Source organism: Apteryx mantelli, chromosome 19 (assembly GCF_036417845.1).
Source record: "Apteryx mantelli isolate bAptMan1 chromosome 19, bAptMan1.hap1, whole genome shotgun sequence".
NCBI lineage: Eukaryota > Metazoa > Chordata > Aves > Apterygiformes > Apterygidae > Apteryx > Apteryx mantelli.
Window position 1 is genome coordinate 17,543,231 of NC_089996.1, and position 20,057 is coordinate 17,563,287.

Here is a 20,057-nt window from a genome sequence, read left to right on the forward strand (position 1 = left end):
AACCACAGTGCCGCCTCCCAGCTCTGCAGCACACAGGTGCACCCTGCGCTGGAGCCTGGGGCCAGAGGACAGCGAGGGCCACCCGGGGCTGACACCCAGCCCTGGAGCACCGTCGGGGCCGGGGAACGCCAGCCCCCAGGAGGGAGAGCCCGGCCAGACCCGCCATCGGGCAGGAGCAGGCTGGCTACGGCTGAGGCGCTCGGCTGCTCGGGTTTCTGCGGTCCGGCTGGCTACGGTGGAGGTGCTCGGCTGTTCAGGTTTCTGCAGTCAGACCCACGCACCAGTCACCAGCACACACAACCGCTGCACCTAGCAGACACCGGCTGCAGCCTTGGGCTCAGATTCTCAAATCCAAGCCACCAGAACGGGAAAAAAATACAGCTGCAGCCTATCGCCACGCTACAGCCAAGGTACAGAGGCGCCTCCTCAGAGCAGCACGCTCTCGCTGCGCTGTAGGGCAGGCAGCCTTCCTCCAGAGCCCTCTGCCATCCACTCAAGACGCAGGACCCAGGACAACAGAGCTCTGTGCGCATTTCAGGCTTCCAGTGTGAGAACAGCCCTGCTCGAGTGCTGCGCTCCCAGGACGCGCTGCACAGACCAATTCCCCTGCACTTCTGTGCAAGTGCCTGGGAAAAGCCTGAAAGTATCACTGTTAGCGAACGATCCTGAGATGCTGCAAGAAATGCCCCATCTTGCAGAAAAAGTCAAAGGAGGTAGGCTATAACAGCCAAAATGGTTATTCTTTTCCTTTTGTTCCCCACTCCCTGGAGTGCCTGTGGTGGAGCGCGTGCCACGACATTAAGGGTAGCAAAGAGGACCCAGGCCTCCTCCGATGGAGTCAACTGGGACCGAATGGAGAGGGGCTGAGGCAACATGCTCCTGCGATGGGGGCACAACCGGGGCAGTGCATGCCCCAGCCCATTCTCCCCCCAGAATATTTTGGTGATAAGAGATAAACAGGGTCATAGCGAAGTGTAAAGAGATGCACTTGAGAAATTCTGCCAATACTAAGTATAGTTTAAATGCCATTAAAGTAGGGGAGGGAAGAGGATATGAGTGTATTAATAGTCTCAACATTTAAATCTTTGGTCCAGCGACAGCTCCTAGGATGCTGGCTTGCAGGAGGGCTGCCAGAGGCCAAGGGCATTGTGCTACTAGCACTCAGTGCCAGGCAGTGGATGCCTGGAGTGAAATTAAGAGCCCAGAGCAAGTGCAAGGACAAGATTCCTTCTGGGGAAAAAAAAAAAAAAAGAGAGAGAGAGAGAGAGAGAGAGAGAGGTGGCCTTTGCTCTCTGCATTACTTCTTGGGATTTGGTCAGGCCTGAAAAGGTACCCACAAAGTCCTGACATTTATTTTCAGCGCTTAAGTCTAAAATAGAAAGCAGAGGATTTAAACAACAAAACAGGAAAATCTAAAACTCTAAAAAAGGGAAGAACAAGGGCACTGAATCAAAGAGGCTGTAGGCACACACAGGCCAGCCCTGAGAGACCAGCGTGCACATACAACTGCAAGGCACAGACAGGGCAGGAATTAAGGGAAGATCTGGGCTGGGCCCAGCGCCTGCAGTGGCAGCACAGCCGAGACAACCTTCTACCTGGGCCAGACGGAGGCAGACGGAGGCATCAGCACGCCCACAGAGTCAAGAGCGAGCCAGGCAGTTCCCTGGACATTGCTCCTTCCACTGGATACAACCCCAGCAAGTGAACAGCAGAAAAATCAGTCCCGTATCCCCCAGAGCAGGTGTTGTGGCAGTAACCTTAGGAGCAGGCAGATTCACATAGAGGCGAACTCAAAAGGACACCAGCTTTTATTTACAACACTCCTCAAGTGAACAGACAACAGAGAGAAAAAAAAAAAAAGGAACAATAATAGCTCAATGACTCAACAAAGGAAAGGTAACAGCAACCACAACCCCCCCCTGCACCATGCACACATCGCAAGCCCACTCCTTTGTGCTGGGCAAGGCCCTGGCAGCCCCCTCGCTCCCTGCGAGCTCTTGGAGCACATGCAGGCAGGCGGCTGCTCCTCCAGCTCCCCCACAGTCTTCTAGGGCCGCAAAGCCGCCCCACAGCTGGCACCAGCTCCTCCGTTCACAAGGGTGGGAGGATGGTACCGTCGCCCTCCCTTGCTCAGAGATGATCATGCAGAAACCACCTGAGCCTTGCCAGGAATGAGGGTCCCAAGAAAGCCAACCCTGAGATGAGTTAGACTGAATGGGCACAGCCTCCACGCAGTGACGTTTCTGCCAGTTGCGGAGGCCAGGTCTCTTTAAAGGGATCATCCCTTCCTGTCCTCCTCCTACTCCAAATGTTGTTCCAGGGGAGCAAGAAGAGGGTACGTTTGGAAGATGGTGTTAGTACTAAAACAGCAAGATGTTGCTCAGGCAAGGGTGCAAAAAAGCTTCTTTTCACAGACTCAGCACTAACCAACTCATTGCTGCTATCTCTCGTGGAGCTGCCAGAGCACCCAGGCCAAGGGGGGGGGAAGCCAAAAACAGCCCAGTGTTCCACCTCTGAGCATCTCTCAGATGCTTGGGGCTGGGGCCAGTGCTGACACCCCATCTCTCTCCATCTGCAGGGAGAGAGGAGCAGCTCCATCTCCAGCACCACACGGATCTGGCCCAATCTAAGCACAAGAAAAATCTGGCCTCTGATATGGACCCAAGAGCTTTGGCAGCACTGACTAGTCCCAAGCATTAGCAGCCCAGGTACCAATTAAGTCCTCCCAGAAGGGAGCAAGGAACAGGCACAGTGTCACCTGCCCAGCAGTCAGCTGCAAGAAGGGTTGCTGTAATACCTGCTGTTGGACTGGGGCTGCCTGTCTGTCCCGAGGCACAAAGAAGGAACCCACTCTCCTTCCTTCTCACCTTAGCCCACTCCAGCCACTATGGATCCTTGGTACACAGAAGGGAGCAGAAAACTAGTGCTGTCTCTACCGGCAGACACAGCTGCTCTGCTTTGCCCCGCCATGCACCAGGCCCCAGCAAGCCTAAGCACTCAACTCACCGGGGACAGAGATGGAAGGAGAGCAAGTGATTTGTGAGCCTGGCATGAAGTAGGGAAGGACAGCTTGAGGCCAGAGAAAGCTATGGGTGAGGGACAGGAATCCATTACAACAGGCTCTGGGCATCCTCAGTGAGCCTCTATGCATCTTTGAATTTAGGCAGCTTCAGAGCCAGCCCCAAAGCTGACCAGCTCTCCCACGGGCAGAGTACAGACCAGAGGAGGAAAAATCAACACAAAAAAAATCTCAAATTAAATCTGCTTGAGGACCTTAGGAGACCAGCCAAATCCGCAGGGACAACCTGCCTTAGGACTTCTTGGCGTCCTGTGTGTTCCTCCTCTTCAGATCCCCCAAGTCGACGGGTTTAAACGCTGCAGGGAAGACAAGGAGACACTTTGGCGGCAGAGGCCTGCACCGCGGGGGGCCCCCCAATACCCCAGCCCCGGGGGAGGCTCCCCACTGCCCCCTTCCAGCCAGGACATGGGGAGGGGAAAGGAGCTGGGGGGGCGCCCCTCACGCCCACACTCACCTTTAAGGCTGGGGTTCGGCATCTTCTCCACGTACTCCTCAACCAGGCCGCGCTCTGAGCCCATCTGGCTGCGCAGGTCGCGCTCCACGCACTGCCATGCTGCGGGGACACGGGTGAGGGGGGGCGGCTCGCCTCAGGATGCCGCCTGGGCCGCGGGGCTGGGCCGCAGCCGGCGGGGGGCCCGGGGGGGCCCCCGCCGGCTGCGGCCCAGCCCCGCGGCCTTTACCCCCCCCCCCCCCCGCTCACCCTCGTAAATGAAGCGCACGTTCTCCTCGTGGGCCGGCGTGAAGATTTCGCTGCCGGTGCCGGGGGAGCGCGGGCCGCCGCTCCGCTTGCCGTTGTAGACCACGCGGGACACGGGGGAGCTGCAAGCGAAGCGCAGGGCTGAGCCGGCAGGCTCCCCGGGGGGGGAGGACCCGGGGGACCCGGGGCTGGGCTCACCTGGCCATGATGGCGTCGTCCGTGAGGCGGCGGCGCGGCGCGGCTGCAAGGGAGAAGAGAGAGCGGCGAGGCCGGGGCTAGGCCGCGGGCCGCCCCCCGCCTGTCGCCATGGCAACGCGCGCCCCTCACCTGGGCCCCCGGCTCCCGCCTCCGCTCGCCGCCAGGCCGCGACGGAAGCGCCGCCACGCGCAGGCGCCGCCACGCCCCCACGCCGGGCCCCTGGCCACGCCCCCCGCGTCGCCTCAACCGCCCCTGGCTCCGGCTCCGTTCCCCCGGCCCCGCCCCGCCTTGGCCCCGCTCCCGCCGGCCCCTTGCCCCGCCCTAGTTCCCCCTCGGCCCCGCCCCGCCCCCGCCCCCGCCCCGGTGCCCCCACCCCGGTTCCCCCCCCGCCCCCCGCCCCGGCCTGGTCCCCCTCCCACGGCACAGGGACCCGCACAGGCCAAATCCAAGGTGCTTTATTGGAAAAGTACAAAGTGGCTCCCGAGAGGCAGCACCGAGCGACCCTGCCGCCCCCCCCCCCACTCCCCCCCCTCCCCGGTCGCCGCCGGCCCGGGCCCAGCCCAGGCGCCGCCGCCGCCACCACTGCCCGAAGGCCCGGAGCGAGGCCCGCTGCTCCTGCGACCCCCCGCCCGGCCTCAGTCCATGGTGGCGGCCTCGAAGAGCTCCACCAGCTCCTTGTACTCGGGGTCCACGAGGTCCGCAGGCTTCTCCCCGGCGTCGTTGGTGGCCTCCGGGCTGGCCCCGAGGGAGATGAGGTACCTGCCAAAGCGGGGCCGTGAGGGCCGGCGGCGGAGCAGCTGCCCCGGTGCCATGGAGCGGGGCCCGGGCAGCCCCGCGCCGCCCCGGTGCCCCAGAGCGGGGCCCACCGCCGCCCCAGCACTGCTGAGCGGGGCCCGGGCAGCCCCGCGCCGCCCCGGCGGGTCGCTCCTCACCTGGCTATGTCCGCGTAGCCGTCGCTGCAGGCCATGTGCAGGGGCGTCCAGCCGTTCTCGTCTCTCTGGTGGATGTCGGCGCCGTACTTCACCAGGAGCTTGACGCAGTCCAGGTTCCCTGTGAGCACAGCTTCGTGGAGGGCTGCCATGCCTGGGAAGAGGGGACTCGTTAGCCCCACGCGGGGCAGCGGTCCCTGGCGCTGGGAGCCTGCCTGCACCATGTCCGCGCCCCAGGAGAGGGGTGCCAGCAGACCCCCATTAGAGGGGAGGTGACGGTTTGGGGAAGGGACAAGGACTATCTCGTTGGGGAAGCAAAAGGATTCGCCACAGGATTCGGTTCCCCTTTCGGAGTGTAAATGCCCCCTTTCAGACCGGGCAGCCCCATCGCCCCTGCCCAGTGAGGCAGAGCCATCGAGGAGGGGGAGCCGTCCCGGACCTGCCCCGAGCCCCTGCCGGGCCTCCAGGACTGCACCCCGTATGTCTCATGCATCCTGCTCTGTCCAAGTTTTGCAAGTTCCTCACAGAGCCAGTAATGAAGCAGTCAGTACAGCTAGGCAGGAGCCCAGGGTCATCTGAGACAAAGTCTCCACGGCCGCATGGCAGCAGAAGCTGAGGCCACGGCACAGGAAAGGGACGGATCTGGGCTCGCACCAGCCAGTATGGATCGAGGCATTCCCTAAACAGTTTCTAGTGAAGTTGGGTGCAAACATGCTGCAACGCCTTCTCCTCCAGCATTTATTCCACAAGTCTGCAGATCCATGTGTGCACGAGGGAGAGAACAGCATTTGTGGGAAACTGACAGAGCCAGGAACGAAACCCAGAATTTGGCTTCTCCCCACTCCTCTGCAAACCAGGACAGAAGACAAGAGTGCCCCTGTGTCATCCAGTGCTCTAGCTACTAGCCTATGCTCTCTTTATCATTATCTTTTTTGCCTGCTGCTTTTCTAGGTCACACCATACTGTAGGTGCAATGTCATGCTTTGAGGGGACCCAGGTGGTGAGCTTCCCCCTTCCCTGCAGCGTACTCTGGCCATGTTGGTAAGGGGAGATGCTGGGGCACTGACGCAGGGCTCTCCTGGGCCCTACTTGGCAATGTCTGTGGGTGGTATGCCTCACTAGGCAGGAAAACAACTTGATTTCAGCCTGTCACCCTGCCAGGGGTGGCCCACGGCCTGTGCCCAGCCTTGCCATGCTGTCTTCTCCCTTGCAGCCCAGCCAAGCCATGCTGCCACATGGATTTCAGCTCTGCCAACCCCAAGAGCACTCACCAGAAGGGTAGATGGTGTCCAAAGTGACCTTCCTGGCACGTATAAATCTGCCCACCTGTTCCAGGTCCCCCTGCCTGATGTGGTCCTGAAAGACGACATCATTGGGAAAGCGCACAGTGCGAGAGGCTCTCAATCTCCTGTACCGGGGCATTGAGACGGAATAATAGTCCTTCATGCTGATAGCAGCCTTAAGACATTGGGAAAGAAGAGGAAGGGCAGAGGCATGGGGGGACAGGCTGTAAGAACAGCCGGAGTTGGTCAGTGCTCAGCCCTACCACTTGCTGGCCTTGAAGCACTGCTTTCTCCTCTTGAACCTTTCAGGTCAGTTCTTCATTAAGTTAGGTGTGATGGAGCCTACGCCTCTGCTGATCCGCCTGTCCTGAAGCGTGGTTCCTTTCCGGCAGCTGCGTATCCCTCCTCAGGCAAACAGGGAAGAAGCGGAGTCCCCCAGGCTCTCAGCACACTCTCATGCAGCACACAGGAGGTGGCGCTGGGCACACACAGTTCACTCGCAGGCTCTTGGCCCAGGACTGATGGTTCTCCAGGGGCATCTCATTATATAGTCTCCTGTGGGCTATTTTGAGGACATGCAGCTCATGCTATTTGCCATGATACTTTGTAATTGAGCCGCCCAGGCCTGCAGCCTCCCACTTTTGGGCAGAAGTTGGTGTCTCGTCTTACCACCCACCTGTTGATGTGCCCATCCAAGGGTCAAATCTGCTGTTGCTTGTTCATGGATAGCCCTTCAGAGGAGCCCAAGGGCCTGAAAGCAGGACTTCCCAGCAGCAAGTTCTGGCTCCCCCCACCAAACCAAGAAAAGACACAGCCCCTTTATCGCCAAGCGAGGGGAACCAGCCACCACATACTGATTAGTCAGAGCAACACAAACACGTCAGAGCTATGGTGCCAAATACATTCAGAGCTAAGTCACTCTCCCGTAGTTGCATCAGATGACCTGAAAGGGAGCCGAATGAGCCATGCTGCCCAGCACGATTGCAAGAGTACAGCTAAGCATAGAGCACACCACCAGCCTGTTGGATATCATCAGTGATGCAGACACAGAACCAGAAGAGTAAAATGCCAGGCTATGGGGTTCAATGCTGTAGTCCTGCTTAAAACTTTGAACTCTACAGCTCTAGGTGCAACTGCTGCATGAGGGTAGGCTTCTGCAGAACAGCTTCAGAAGAATACCTGAAGAATAGCACCACCACCAGACAGTTCCTACATTTGTTACTCCCCAGCTCCAGCTGTCAAAGGGCTGAACTGGGCTCTCTGCTCGCTGAGGAGTCTTTCACACCAGCCAACAGTTCAAGCAACAACTGTTCCTCCATCCTTTCTCCCCCATCATAGGTTTGGTCATTTCAGGTAAGTGAACATAGTGTGCTCTCCTTCATACTATTGTGGCCCATTCAACCAAGACAATGACACCCTCCCCCCAGCCTGTCAGGAAAGAGAGAGTCACAGAAAAGTCATAATGCCACTTTTACAACCTAACCTTCTACTGAACTCCCGCCAGTGATAAGGCTGACAGGTAGGAATCAGTTCACAACACCTGAGAACTGCTTGTTGCATTTGCTCATCTTCTAGCAAATTGCTTGATGTTTTGCTGAACATCTTCACTCAGCCGTACTTCAGACATAGAATACCATGCAACAGGAAGCTGAACACCATTATGGAGAGAACACTCCTTTGGCCTGTTTCCTCAGAACAGCAATTAGCTGTATACAGAGGATGACTCTGATGGAGTCCTACTCTGCCAGAACAGCCTTGGTATATGAGAAAAGCCCCCCCCCCCCTAAACTGAGCATGTCAGGTCCCAGACTATTGCCAGAGGACAATTACAGAGCTTAACCTTGCTTACACTTTAACTGGCTCCACAAAAATGGACCTTTTTGAGTTGATTCCTAGCCAAGAGCCTTCCAGTGGCATTTCTTAAGAACAGCCCTCCCTCCTCTCCACTCCCAAAAGCAAAGCAGCTTTTCTTATGCAGAAGCAGGTACCAGTCAGCAGCCCCAATTCAGGAGCAGATGCTGCTAGGACTGCCTGTTCTGTTCAGGTATGGCATTGACAATTGGGCTACACTAGGAACAAGTCTACTGCCCACCTTTAGACATATGAAGTTGTAGCCCTGGAAGGATGCCTCTTCAAAGATCCTTCTCCATCTAGCCACAGGTAACAGTCAGAGAACATGACTAATTACTAACAGAACAGGCAGCAGTTAACACTGTTCACTGATCCAATGGCTCAGTAATATCCTGTTTAGTACAGGTCACTACTTCTATTCTGAATGCTTGTGCACACCAAGCCAGGACTCTTCCCCTCTATTTCCAGGGGGAAACACAGAAGGTAGGAGCTGGCATTACAGCCAAAAGTTGAATGAGCCTTCTGTTTTACAATGCCAGTGCGCACACACATCAGGTGACAGGAGTCAGTAGCCTCCTGAGTTGGCCTCCAGGTTCACTATCCCCTCCCCATGTGACATTTATAGCATATTTCCTTACAAAAATATTTTTAACAGTAAGTGACCAGTTTGGAAATAGCAGTATAGCTCACTGGATCATGTGAGCTTGAATAGCAGAGCTGCAGGCAGTCCCAGGTTTCCCTGAATGCGAATTCCTTGGTTAACTGCTTCTGAGCAATGAGGTCCTATCACCTTAAGCCAGCTGGCAACCAGAGCTGCTTATTCTCAAAGCCCAAGCCAGTGTCCTCTTGCTGCTAACACAGCTGTTAGTTGTCTGCCTGCACAAACTGATTTAGTTTGGACATTAGATGGTTTGCCTTTATAAACTGGAGAAACAACCTGAAAGAATTTATATTAAAGGCATCACAAAGCCATCTGCAAAACTGGAAGTGTTCAGAAATTCTAGTTTCTCTCAAAACATGGTATTTAGTACAAGCTTAGTGAAAAGCTGATGATCTCTTCCAATATTTTGGCAGAATCCTCTGAGAATCATCCTAGAATCCTGATCTGCTTTAAGATCAGGTCCAAATAATATTAATTCTGTTTTGAAAAAGGCAAAGAGACATAATAGTATTAAAATCTCAACTTTATTTGGCCAACAAATTCAGCTCCAATGTTATTGTAGCGGAACGCTAAGAACCAGCCTGATTCTGCTCAGGCCTTTGAGGCACTCCCCTGTTCAAGTTCCTCCCCAAAACCCAGTAATCTTAAGTGTCCTGTTTGCCATATTTTAATCGGGCCCTCCCGCACCACCCACTGGCCTGGTCAACCCATTCAAAATAATGCATGGAAAGTGATTGCAAGTTTTGCATTTGATCAAAGGGGTGGCAACACAGCTAGGTCTTGTCTAAGCTGGTGAGCCAGCCATCATCTCCACCCTCCAGAGCCCACCACAGCCAGTGCACAGTATTCCACCCTTCCAGGTATTTGGAATAGTCATCTCCAAATGTCTTAAAGCAGAGGGAAAAGGAAACATCTGGCCAGCATGTAGAGAAGCATCTTCATATCCACCTCTCACCAGAATGATGCAATCAGCCTACTGCCTCTCCCCTCTACATACACTGAAGGCTGACTCCAGGGAAGAACAACTGAGACAATTAAGGACTCTGCCAGGTGGAGAAAAACTATGGTCTTCAGATTTAAAAGAAAAAAGGAAAAAGCTTTCATGGAAGATGTTAGTGGCAAGGCTCCAAAATGTTGCGCAATTAAACTCATGCTACCACTTCACAACCTGTTTCTACCCAGAAGAACAGAATACTTGAAACAAAAGCCATGTACAAAAAAGTACATCACAATAAAAAAATGAGCCCAGCTGGCTGGGATGGCTACCTAGTGACAGATCCCTTCTCAAAACTGAAAAGTAAGAAAAGACAGTCAAGTGTACAGACAAGTGAGGGTGAAGTGTTACTTTAAAAGCCAATCCCTGGATTTCCGGTCACTCGCCTTCTGCTTTAAATCTTAATGGGTTTCTGGACTCACTGGGCTGCATAACAGCAGCCAGTTTAGTGTCTGATTTTTGGGTGATGCAGATCAGTCTTCTTTACAACTCATCTTTTTGGATTTTCTGGTCATCATCATCATCACCTTCCTCAAGGTCTGTTTCTTCATCTGTCTCTAGGTCCTCCAAATCCTGTATAGAATACAAAGATAACTGCTGGTTTCTAGCACCTTAAGCAGATCCAAAACTAAGCACAGAACAGTTTCTCTGATCCATCTACTGTATCCTCTGCTGCCATGTTAGCAAACCATCCAGAGGCTTCAATCAACAGCTCTGAATTTGAGAAAAATTAAATATCAGAAACCCCTGAAGCCAATACCTGCATCTGTAACACCCTCTCCTCCAGATGGGAGGAACTTCCAACTAAATATTCTGCATGGTAACATTCATCATATTGCTGAAGTTCCAGGTGCTGGGCAAGAGTTCTCAAAAAGAGAAAGCCCTAACTACTTCAGCAGTTTGCATGATGACCAGAGAGAACTTGTGCAGGGTTTAGAGGCTGCAGTACCAGTGGTTTCCATGCACTTGAATTTATGCCTCCCAAGAGGCATTTCACACCTAACCCAAGTGTTCTAAATAAAGAGTCCATTACAGGCCAGGAGCTAGCAGGGCGCAAACTGTGACCTGTCTGTTCAGTTATGATGTGACTACACTTTTATTCACCACCAATATCCTTTCCTACCACACAACAATTCGGGATCTTATTTAGGGCTTAGAATTCATATGCTGCAGCAGATCCAGCCCACGCTCCATATTCTCCCTGCCCAAAGCACTGTATTAGTTCATATTACTCACATCATCAGCAGCCGCGCCATCCTGACCTCCACTCTCCAAGAATTTTTTGAAGCCTTCTAGTGTCCGCTCCCCATTATAGTCAATTACCTACACAGGAGAAAACATCAAGATAATGGTTATGGGCACATAGGGAATCACACCCCTGGAGAGGAGAATTCTCTTTCTGAGCAACAGTTAACATGCCAAGCAAAAGGGAATTTAAAAATTCACCTTCACCCATATGAGACGAAGGAAAACAGCTCAGCCACTAGACTTCAGAGATCACTGCGAGGAGAGAATAGCCTGCAGATGAGCACACTGTCCTCTGCTATACTTCCCTCTTTTCCCCCATTCCCACTTCCCCCCGCAAACTCTTTCCTACAACCCAGCCCCCCCAAAGGGTCTCGGATGTCCTGCAGACTTGTTCTGATGTGTTCCATCCCTACAAAACGGAGAGCCCTCCCACAAGCCTTTTTCCAAAACAGAACAAAAGCAGACCACTAAACATTTCTAGTGCTCCCTTGTTATATGATCTATATAGAGGTCAGCTGCCTTACATTTCTGCCAGAGCCTGCAGGGAAAAACTTGAGTGTGGGGAAGCTGTGGATTTTCACTGCCTCTACTTCATTGGCTGTTGAATCCATCTTGGCAATGACAATGTTCTCATGGTCCTTGTAGGTCTCTCCAAGCTTGTCCCAGATAGGAGCGAGCTGCTTACAGTGACCACACCAGGGAGCATCTGTTAATTAAAAAACAGAGCTAGCACCAAACAACCTAGTTCACATGCTATTTTCAACTGATTTATTCCCTTGGTGGCTTGAATTCCATCAGAAGATGCTTTCTCCCTAACTGTAGCCCTCCAAGTTTTTTGGCACCCCTTTCATGCCAGTTACTTGGAATCAGCTGTTGAAAGATACTTACAGAACTCTACAAAGACATTCTTATTCTCATCAAAAGCAACATCTTCAAAATTCTTCCCAACTAGAACTTTGACAGGCTGGCTGTCCCAGTCTTCAGGAAGATCCTGGCTCATCAGGTGGGGCTGGAATAAGATTTTGAATTTAAAGATCCAGTTTGCCATAGAACTGCTTGGAATATACAAGCAGTTACACATCCAAGAAAACACCAGTTTATTCAACCCTCCACCCCACCCCAAGTGTCTCAATCATAGCATATAAGCAACCAGATGAATCAGTTGCTTCCTCTTTCTCTTACAGAAAGTCTACTCCCCATCCTGAACAAGCGTGAAAAACAGGTGCTCTTGTGTGGAAAGAACTGCAATTCAGCTCTGCAGGAAGGAAACATTAATTGCTGACTATGTCATTCCCACATGACTGACTTTAGCTAAACAGTCACTACTGAACTACAGTTACACACAGCTACCTCCAGGAGGTTAGAGCTGAAGGCTCTTAAGCTCTCTTTGCCACGCAAAAGCTAAATACCTTCCACAGCATGCTAACAGAAGGAACAGCTGGATAAACAGCACAGTTCCTCTAAGCAGCAGAAAGAGCACACTCTGGCTGTACTCAGGTACCAGCATACAACTGCTTCCCTACAGCCTTCATGCCCCAGTGGTTTTGCCCTTTGTTTCTCTGCACAAAGCCCACTAGATATTCGGCAAGGTAGTTGGAAGGATTTTCTCCAAATGACTTGCATATTACACACAATTCATCACTTTTTTCTATGTTTGTTTAACCAGTAGGAAGTAGGAATATCACCAGCATTCATCTTCATTACCTTTATCTTGCCCTCCAGGAACTTATTACAGAACTCTTTGATCTTGTCTGCTGTGAGGTCATCTGATTCAGGTTTGTATTTGGTCATTTCTTCCTCCAGTGTGATCAAACGTACAGCAGGACATTCTTCCTTCTTTAGGCCAAAAAATTCCAAAATCCTCTGGTTGTCACTGTGATCACTGTCTATGAATATGAAGAGGATCTTTGGAGGAAAAAAATCAAAAGTAGTATGGTGAAGACAAGTACCTCTTGACTAATGATACTTTTGCAAGAACACCTGCACAGATAGCAGCTAAACTGCCCCTGACCCTTCCTTCTCCAAGCCCACTAAATAAAAGAGCACCCTGTCAGAGTACAAATGCTGGCACTGCAATGGTTCAAAGCAGCATGCGAGCAGACCTGGCACTAATGTTGATTACAGCACAGTCAGGCTTACACTCACAAGAAGGAAAGTCAGAGTTGACTGCTTTTCCGTACATACTGGCTTGTGTAACTGTTCAAGCCAGTAAGTGACGCAGTCACCTATTATCAAGGAACACAACTAGAAAGAGCTAGCTTCCACTCTTCCTCCATAGCGGTAAAGTAGCTATAGGCAGGTAGTGCTATAATACTCTGCAGGAGGTGGTCACTGAATTCTTAATCCAAGAAATCCTTCTCACCTTCCCTTTGAAGCTTCCAGCTGCAGTCTTGAAGTTGTCCAGTTTCTCTTGATAATCGGACACACTTTTTGGTAAGAACAGCAGAATATGAGTCTTAATCTCTCCTCCAAAGATTTTAGGAGCAGTCTGAGGAATAGAAAATAAACTTTATTTTCGGAAGAGAAGTAATCACAGTGGCAAGGCCAGCAGGGCTCTGCCATTTTGACTAGACCACAGAAGTCTCCAACAGTACAGGACTGCTTTGAACACCAAACTTATGCCTCCTTTTCCCTGGTGTTCTTCCCTTGTGCAATATAGCTCTAATGTAACCTACACAGTTATTAGACCCTTCCATAACCCCAAACTGCTCCAAGAGCTCCAAGGCAAAACAAGACCACACAAACTACATTTTTAAACTAAGCTATAATCATACCATAGCTATAGAAAGAGAGCTGACCAAATATCTAAAGACCTACCTGTTCGGTGAACTCTATGACCAGAGGCAACTGGTTAGACTTGATGAAGTTCAGTAAGTTCTCTTTTGTGAGATCGCCTTCAAAGTTGTTACGGCCTTCATCAAACTGCAAAAACAAGGTCATCTCAAATTAGACATAGTCTTGCATTAGAATGCATTACCCTTCCATATGCCATAGAATTTCCTTCAAGATGCATTCACACCAGAATCACTGCCTTGACAGATCCCAGCTGCACTTATTTAGAACAGATTTCCATCTCAACAAGGTCAGCACATTTCCACATAAAATCTGGATCAACATACTCATCTTCCACACAAGCAAGGTCCTAAATCACCCTGAACAGCAAAAGGTGAGCAGCAACAAGAAAGACATTCAACCTAGCTCTTTGCATTGATCCGCATGATCATGAAACCATTTGCTAGTTGGCTTACCAAGGAGGGCTAATTTAATAGCTGCCTTACAAAATTGTAGACAGCATTAGGTAGACCAGCGAGAAGCTACCACAAGTGCCAGTTAGTGCCAGAGCATGGGCAGCTTTCTGCCTAGCAGGAATCAGTTGTGTCAGCACAGAGGCGCACACACATTAACCAGACAGTGCTATCAAAGAAGTCTGACAGCAAAGTCCACGCCATGCAGTGGAAGTAAATAGCAATTTACTCAGCTCTGTGGGGTTGTTTCAGCCTCTGTTGTTAGAGAGGCAACAGCACATGTTTAACACACACATTTGTTACAGATGCCAAATCCCTTTTAACGTATTAGGGCAACACCCGCATCACTGACCAGGATTCTCAGAACCATCTCTGGTAGCCTGGAAAGGGAAAAGCAGTAGAGGAGCATCAAGGTTAAAGAGAGGATGTGCAGGATACCACCACAGTTCCATGGCAGTACAATGCTGGAGTTACTGGCAGAGGCAAGATAGTGAACTCAAATAACCCTGAGTTAGAAAAAGCTTATCAGTCTCAGCTGAAAAGCTGAGCAAAACATTTAACTTTGGAAGAGAACTTTATAAATACTTTAAAGAGTGTTGACCATCTCCTTAATGCCTTCAAAATGGTGGTTTCAGGGTCTGTGCAAGTCTGGACAACTTACACATAGAATGAAGCAAGAATCACTAGCCAACAAACACTCTCAATGTAGGCTTGACTACCTGCAGGAAGCTGAGCCAAATTCCAGAGACACATAACTGCTCGTAAAATAAACAGCAGATTGGTTCTTATGCACCTGTATTTGATTACCATTGCCACTCATTTTCACCTTGGTTTGGGGGAGACTAGACATATATTTAGAGCTCTCATGGCACTACCACAACATAGCATTGAGACAAGAACAAGGATCGATGTTCAAAGGCTGAAAGGCATTCTGTCTTCTTTCTTCCACAGAGTAGGTTACTTTCACAGCACCTTATATACCATCTTCAGCTCATGAACTGCCTTTCCAGCCAAGGTTCTTCCCTTCCTAATACATTTTTAACATAGAAGTTGCTAGGAACAGAACTGTTTTTAATTACAAATATGCTCAAGTTGACTGAAGTTATGGAAAATGGCTTGAGAATTTCTTTACTATTATGAAATGGTCATGCCATTGCCTCAGTTCTTTGTAAGTGGAGAAAATAGCAACAGAGCTCACAAGAACTTGTGTTAGAAGATAGTACATCAAATGAACTCCATAAAGTCCTTTTTTGTTCCTTAGGCATCTGAGACTATGGAACACGCTGTAGAGAATTAAACATATAAAAGTATACACATAATGTACAAATAAAAACAGGGTCAATAACTCAGTGCTGGAAGTCCTAGCTGTAACCTAGCTACTTCAAAGCAGTTGAGTATGTTGCCCAACTCCAAGTCTGACAGTAGCACTCCCCACAGCTGCCAGCAAAGAGAACGCCAGTTCTAGAGGAATATTTCTTTTTGGACTTGAGCATTTGTTAAAGGACAAGAACAAAAGGTAAGAAAATCCCTGCAAACAGTTATTTCAACCTAGCATTAACCACGAAGAGAGTATATGAAGAGATTACACAAGCACAGCTATACATGCTGGAGAACAAAATACAGGTAGTAAGTCGCTCAATAACAAAATACTGTTTGGCTTGCCACCCCCACCACCACCACTATTCCAGTTGGGAGATCCTAGCATTTGGAAGTCCTTAGCCAGAGAATCTAACTTGCACCCTAAGTTAATCCGGTCTGAGGAAACTTGGACTTAATTTCAGGATACAAACTCCTAATATCATAAAAACCAAGCCACAATTTCAGAGGAGTAGTGGAATAAAATAAGCTATTTTAGCTGAATGAAATAAGAAATCATGAAATCCTTTAGCCTGTCTTAGGTCAGACTGACCTTTGTGTTTACAAGTTTAATCAGTCAGAACCCAAAGCAGCTTTCTGTCCTGCCTTACTGCTTCCCATTATAAGCATCAAGTCTAAAGAACCTCTAATCTTCCCAAACCTAGAATTTCATCTGATAATGAGGATTTTAATAGGTAAAAGGCATCAATAAATTTATTTCTGATTCTGTGGAATCACCAGCACCCCTTTGCATGTAATACAACTGTCCCAACCTACTCAGCTGAAACTGCAAATCCTCTTATAAGCCATGCTGTAATCACTATGCAGTGGAACCCACAGCAATTTGAAGAGACATAGAAGACACATGCCTCTTGGACATAGCCACCAACTGACTGCAGCAGAGGTCAATACCAAGTACTTTTAAAGCAACTTTGCTAAGTCACAAGCAAACAGAATATCATGGGAAGTCAGCAAGAACTTGGCTGCTGTTCTGTTTAAGACCTTCAAAGTTTGATAAGGGGCAAGAAAAACCTCATTAGTTATGGTGATAAATATTTCAAAGATCACACTGACCATTTCTGCACTTCAGAGAGATATTTGAGAAACAGGAAAGCAAGACTGAAGTAATACTTTGGATCCAAAACCCAGGCAGCTCTGGGAACAGAGGAGATGGGCCAGGAGACCAACAATGCTGCCCTCTGCTGACTAAGGGCCCCTGCAGAGAAACACTGGGCTCTGCAGCAGCGCCGCACCCTGGGAAGAGACTGTGGGCTCTGCTCCTCTCCCTCCCCCCAGGCTCTGAGGGTGGAAATTACTAGTTTGACAGCACAGGATCTTTTACAGTTTCATACAGTAGTGGATCACTGACCTCATTTGAATCTAGCTTTCTAATTAGAGAAAAGGTAAGAACAGGCAGAAAAATCAAGCTTAGTCTGGTGCTCACACTTCGCATCAACCTGTACCTTCTTGAAGAGGACAACTCCATCTTTGCTAAGCTCATACTTGGAGAAGACATCAGCACTGGACGAGATCCCAAAAGGAATGTCATCAATGGATTCTGCTGCCAGCAAAAACTCCTTGGCAGCATCTGATGCCAAATCCTGGAGAATAAAGAAAGGTGTTTCACTTGGGATACATCAAGCTGAAGCAAAAAGTTCCCAGGGTTTATCAGCCAGAGAACTTGAAGATCAAGTAAGGCAGGACAGTAAGTGTTTCACAACTCATGAAGAGCCTTCCCCAGCTATCAGGTCCCCATAGGGCAGAAAGCAGAAAAGACACTAAACATACACAAGAGTCTCTCAGATGTAAGCAGACTCTACCTTAAAGAAGCCAATCACAACCACTTCACCAGAATCCACTAATGTCTCTGCTGCAGCAGCATCTGTCAGGGTTGTTGCAGCTGGACCAGTGCGTTTCTTCAGCCAGCTGACAATATCATCTGCTTCTCTGCCAGCTACACCAGAAAGATAAGAACATTGATTCACTTTTGTGTTCTTAAACTTCAGCAGGAAAAACATTTTGAATTTTGAGAGAGACTGTTCAGCAGCTAGCCTAGAGGTTGGGAAGAATCAGGACATCATTTACGCAATGCTTTTCCTTTCACTCCTAGTGTAATTAAGCTCACCCATAAACATTAACTCAAGGTGCAAGGGCTCTTAAAAATCCATTCTTTTCACAACTAGTCCAGCCAGAATACATTCTTAAACTTTGATCGGCATTATCAGCAATACAGCACTTCTCCAAGATAGTGATAATTTTCATGTAAATACATCACTTTCTCCTTTCAAAATCAGTACTCTGCATCTTGTCCTTAAGAGTACAGCACACTGTGGCTCAGTTCAGCAAGACTTTGTTACATGTTCAGTATTAGTCAGATAACACCATCTTGGTCTTAAGGTTTCTTTTGACTATTGTACACAACTGTCCAAGCACTCTTCCCCAATTCTTGGTGCTATGTCACTTGAGTAAAGCCAAGCAACTGAACTGTGTTGCTTTCCTACACAAATAGCATTTCACATGCTTTAGATCTAATATGGATTTCCCCAGCTTTGGGTTAGGAAGTCTGTTCAGTGCAGGCTTGTTCCTTAACATTTTCCTCGTTGCACCATAAGGCTGAGCTCCTCATCACACTAAGTAAATAGAGTTAGAAATGGACACCTACAATGCCCATTTTAAAGTACACGTGCTGCACATCCTGCTGCCCCTGACGTTTCCTAGCTAAGGCAGAGGCTGCCTCCCCAGGGTGCCAGCAGCAGCCTCACTTTCGCAGTGGACCTTGTCCAGCCACACAGTCAGAGTGGCAGCAGCCACGTATGAGCACCAGGCTAGGTGCAAAGACTCAGCTGCCACACTGCTGCCCTCCGTACCCGGGCTGTGGCAGGATCAGCGGGGCCCAGACTCACCCGTGTACTCCTTGGGAGCGGCCTTATCACCGTTCTTGAAGAATTTGATGGTGGGGTAGCCGCGCACACCAAACTGTTGCGCCAGCTCCGACTCCTCCGTGGCATCCACCTTGGCCAGCCGGATCTCGGAGCCCTCCTCCTTCAGCTTCGCCGCCGCCTTCGCGTACTCGGGCGCCAGGGCCTTGCAGTGCCCGCACCACGGGGCGTCTGCGGGACAGCGGCCGTCAGCACCGGTGGGGCCGCCCGCCGCGGTACCGCCCCCCCGGCCCTCGGTGCTCACCGAGCTCCACGAGCAGGGGCTGCGGGGCAGGGAGCGGCGGGTCCGGCCACCCCGCGGCCTCCGCTCCGGCAGGGCGCCCCCCCCCCCTCCCGGGACACCGCTCCCAGGCCCGGCCTCGCCCCTCAGCGACGCCCTCCCGGCCCCGGCCGAGCCCAGGCCTCAGCCCTGCGGCCGGTCCCTCCGCGCCGCGCCCGGGCTCCAGACGCCCCCCCGCCGCCCCCCCAGGCCCAGTCACCCTCCCCGCCTCTGACGGCCCTGCTCCCCCCGAGCGGGCCCAGCCGCCCCCCGGGCCGCCCCCCGGACTCACAGAACTCCACCAGCAGGTAGCGGTGGGCCGCCAGCGCCTGCTCGAAGGAGGCGGCGCGCAGCACCAGGACGCCGTCCTCCTCCTCGGGCTCGGCCTGCGCGCGGCCGAGCGGCAGCAGGCAGAGCAGCGGCACGAGCGCGCGCAGCACCCTCATGATCATGGCGGCGGCGGCAGCGGCGGCGGCGGGTCGGGCCTGGGGGCCGCGCCGCGCCCGCCTCCCCCTTATAAACCCGCCTCCTCCCCGCCGCCGCCGCGCCCCATTGGCCGCGCCGCGCTGGCGCCCCCGCCGCCTGCCATTGGCTCGGCCCAGCGCCCTGGCCGCTCCCCGCTTCCTATTCGCCGGCGAGTTAGGCACGCCCCCTTCCCGCCGCTGCTGGTTGGCTAAGGGACTCGCTCTTTCCCTGTGCGCCGGGATTGGCCCCTTCCTGCGCCGTTTCGCCTACGATTGGTCGGCGCCACCGTCCGGGCGCCGCTCGGCCCACTCCGCGGCCGCCGGCTCTCGAACGTGGCACTGGGGCGGCCCCAGCGGGGGCGGCAGCGCGCATGCGCCCGGCTCGCGCCGGCAGTCCTGCGTGGTGGATTCTGACTGGGCCGCGTCGGCCGCCCCGTGACCCCGACCCGGAAGGGAAGGCGGGCTTCCGGCGGCGCGCGGGGCCGCACGTCCCCGCTGGAGGGACGGTCCTGGGCACGTGACCCCGGACACGTCACGGTGCGCAGTGCCGCGGGACAAGGTCGGGGCGAAGTCCGGCCCTGCTGGCCAGGGCGGCCGCCAGCGCGGCACCACCACTGTGATGCCACCGCCGTGACGGCACCCTGACACCACCACCACCGCCATGACACCATTGCCATGACGCCACCCTGCACCACCACTGGGACACCACCACCACCATGACACTACTACCACAGCACCGCCACCATGACGCCATCCTGACACCACTGCTGTGACACCACCGCCACCGCGGCACCACCACCATAATGCTACTGCCACCATGGCACTGCTGCCATGATGCCACCATGACACCACTG

At 52.0% G+C, this 20,057-nt stretch overlaps 3 protein-coding genes across 3 annotated transcripts; all 3 read right to left on the reverse strand.

Annotated features, from left to right (window-relative positions):
* Positions 1–1,790: 1,790 nt before the first annotated feature.
* On the reverse strand, positions 1,791–4,167 carry MCRIP1 (MAPK regulated corepressor interacting protein 1). The gene is made up of 5 exons (XM_067308161.1): positions 4,104–4,167; positions 3,975–4,017; positions 3,780–3,898; positions 3,534–3,632; positions 1,791–3,375 (listed from the first exon to the last, which is right to left on the reverse strand). The coding sequence occupies exons 2-5, from the start codon at positions 3,980–3,982 to the stop codon at positions 3,311–3,313; spliced, it is 291 nt and encodes a 96-aa protein (XP_067164262.1). The 5' UTR covers positions 3,983–4,017; positions 4,104–4,167; the 3' UTR covers positions 1,791–3,310.
* A 377-nt stretch (positions 4,168–4,544) lies between these two features.
* Positions 4,545–6,382, reverse strand: PPP1R27 (protein phosphatase 1 regulatory subunit 27). The gene is made up of 3 exons (XM_067308387.1): positions 6,175–6,382; positions 4,907–5,057; positions 4,545–4,733 (listed from the first exon to the last, which is right to left on the reverse strand). Exons 1-3 carry the CDS (start codon positions 6,347–6,349, stop codon positions 4,610–4,612), a joined length of 450 nt encoding a protein of 149 aa, XP_067164488.1. The 5' UTR covers positions 6,350–6,382; the 3' UTR covers positions 4,545–4,609.
* Positions 6,383–9,203: 2,821 nt separating this feature from the next.
* P4HB (prolyl 4-hydroxylase subunit beta) lies at positions 9,204–19,244 on the reverse strand. Its single transcript, XM_067308085.1, has 11 exons — positions 19,032–19,244; positions 18,445–18,651; positions 17,362–17,495; positions 17,005–17,142; positions 13,758–13,862; positions 13,303–13,428; positions 12,645–12,845; positions 11,829–11,949; positions 11,465–11,646; positions 10,929–11,015; positions 9,204–10,265 (listed from the first exon to the last, which is right to left on the reverse strand). Exons 1-11 carry the CDS (start codon positions 19,189–19,191, stop codon positions 10,176–10,178), a joined length of 1,551 nt encoding a protein of 516 aa, XP_067164186.1. The 5' UTR covers positions 19,192–19,244; the 3' UTR covers positions 9,204–10,175.
* Positions 19,245–20,057: the final 813 nt, after the last annotated feature.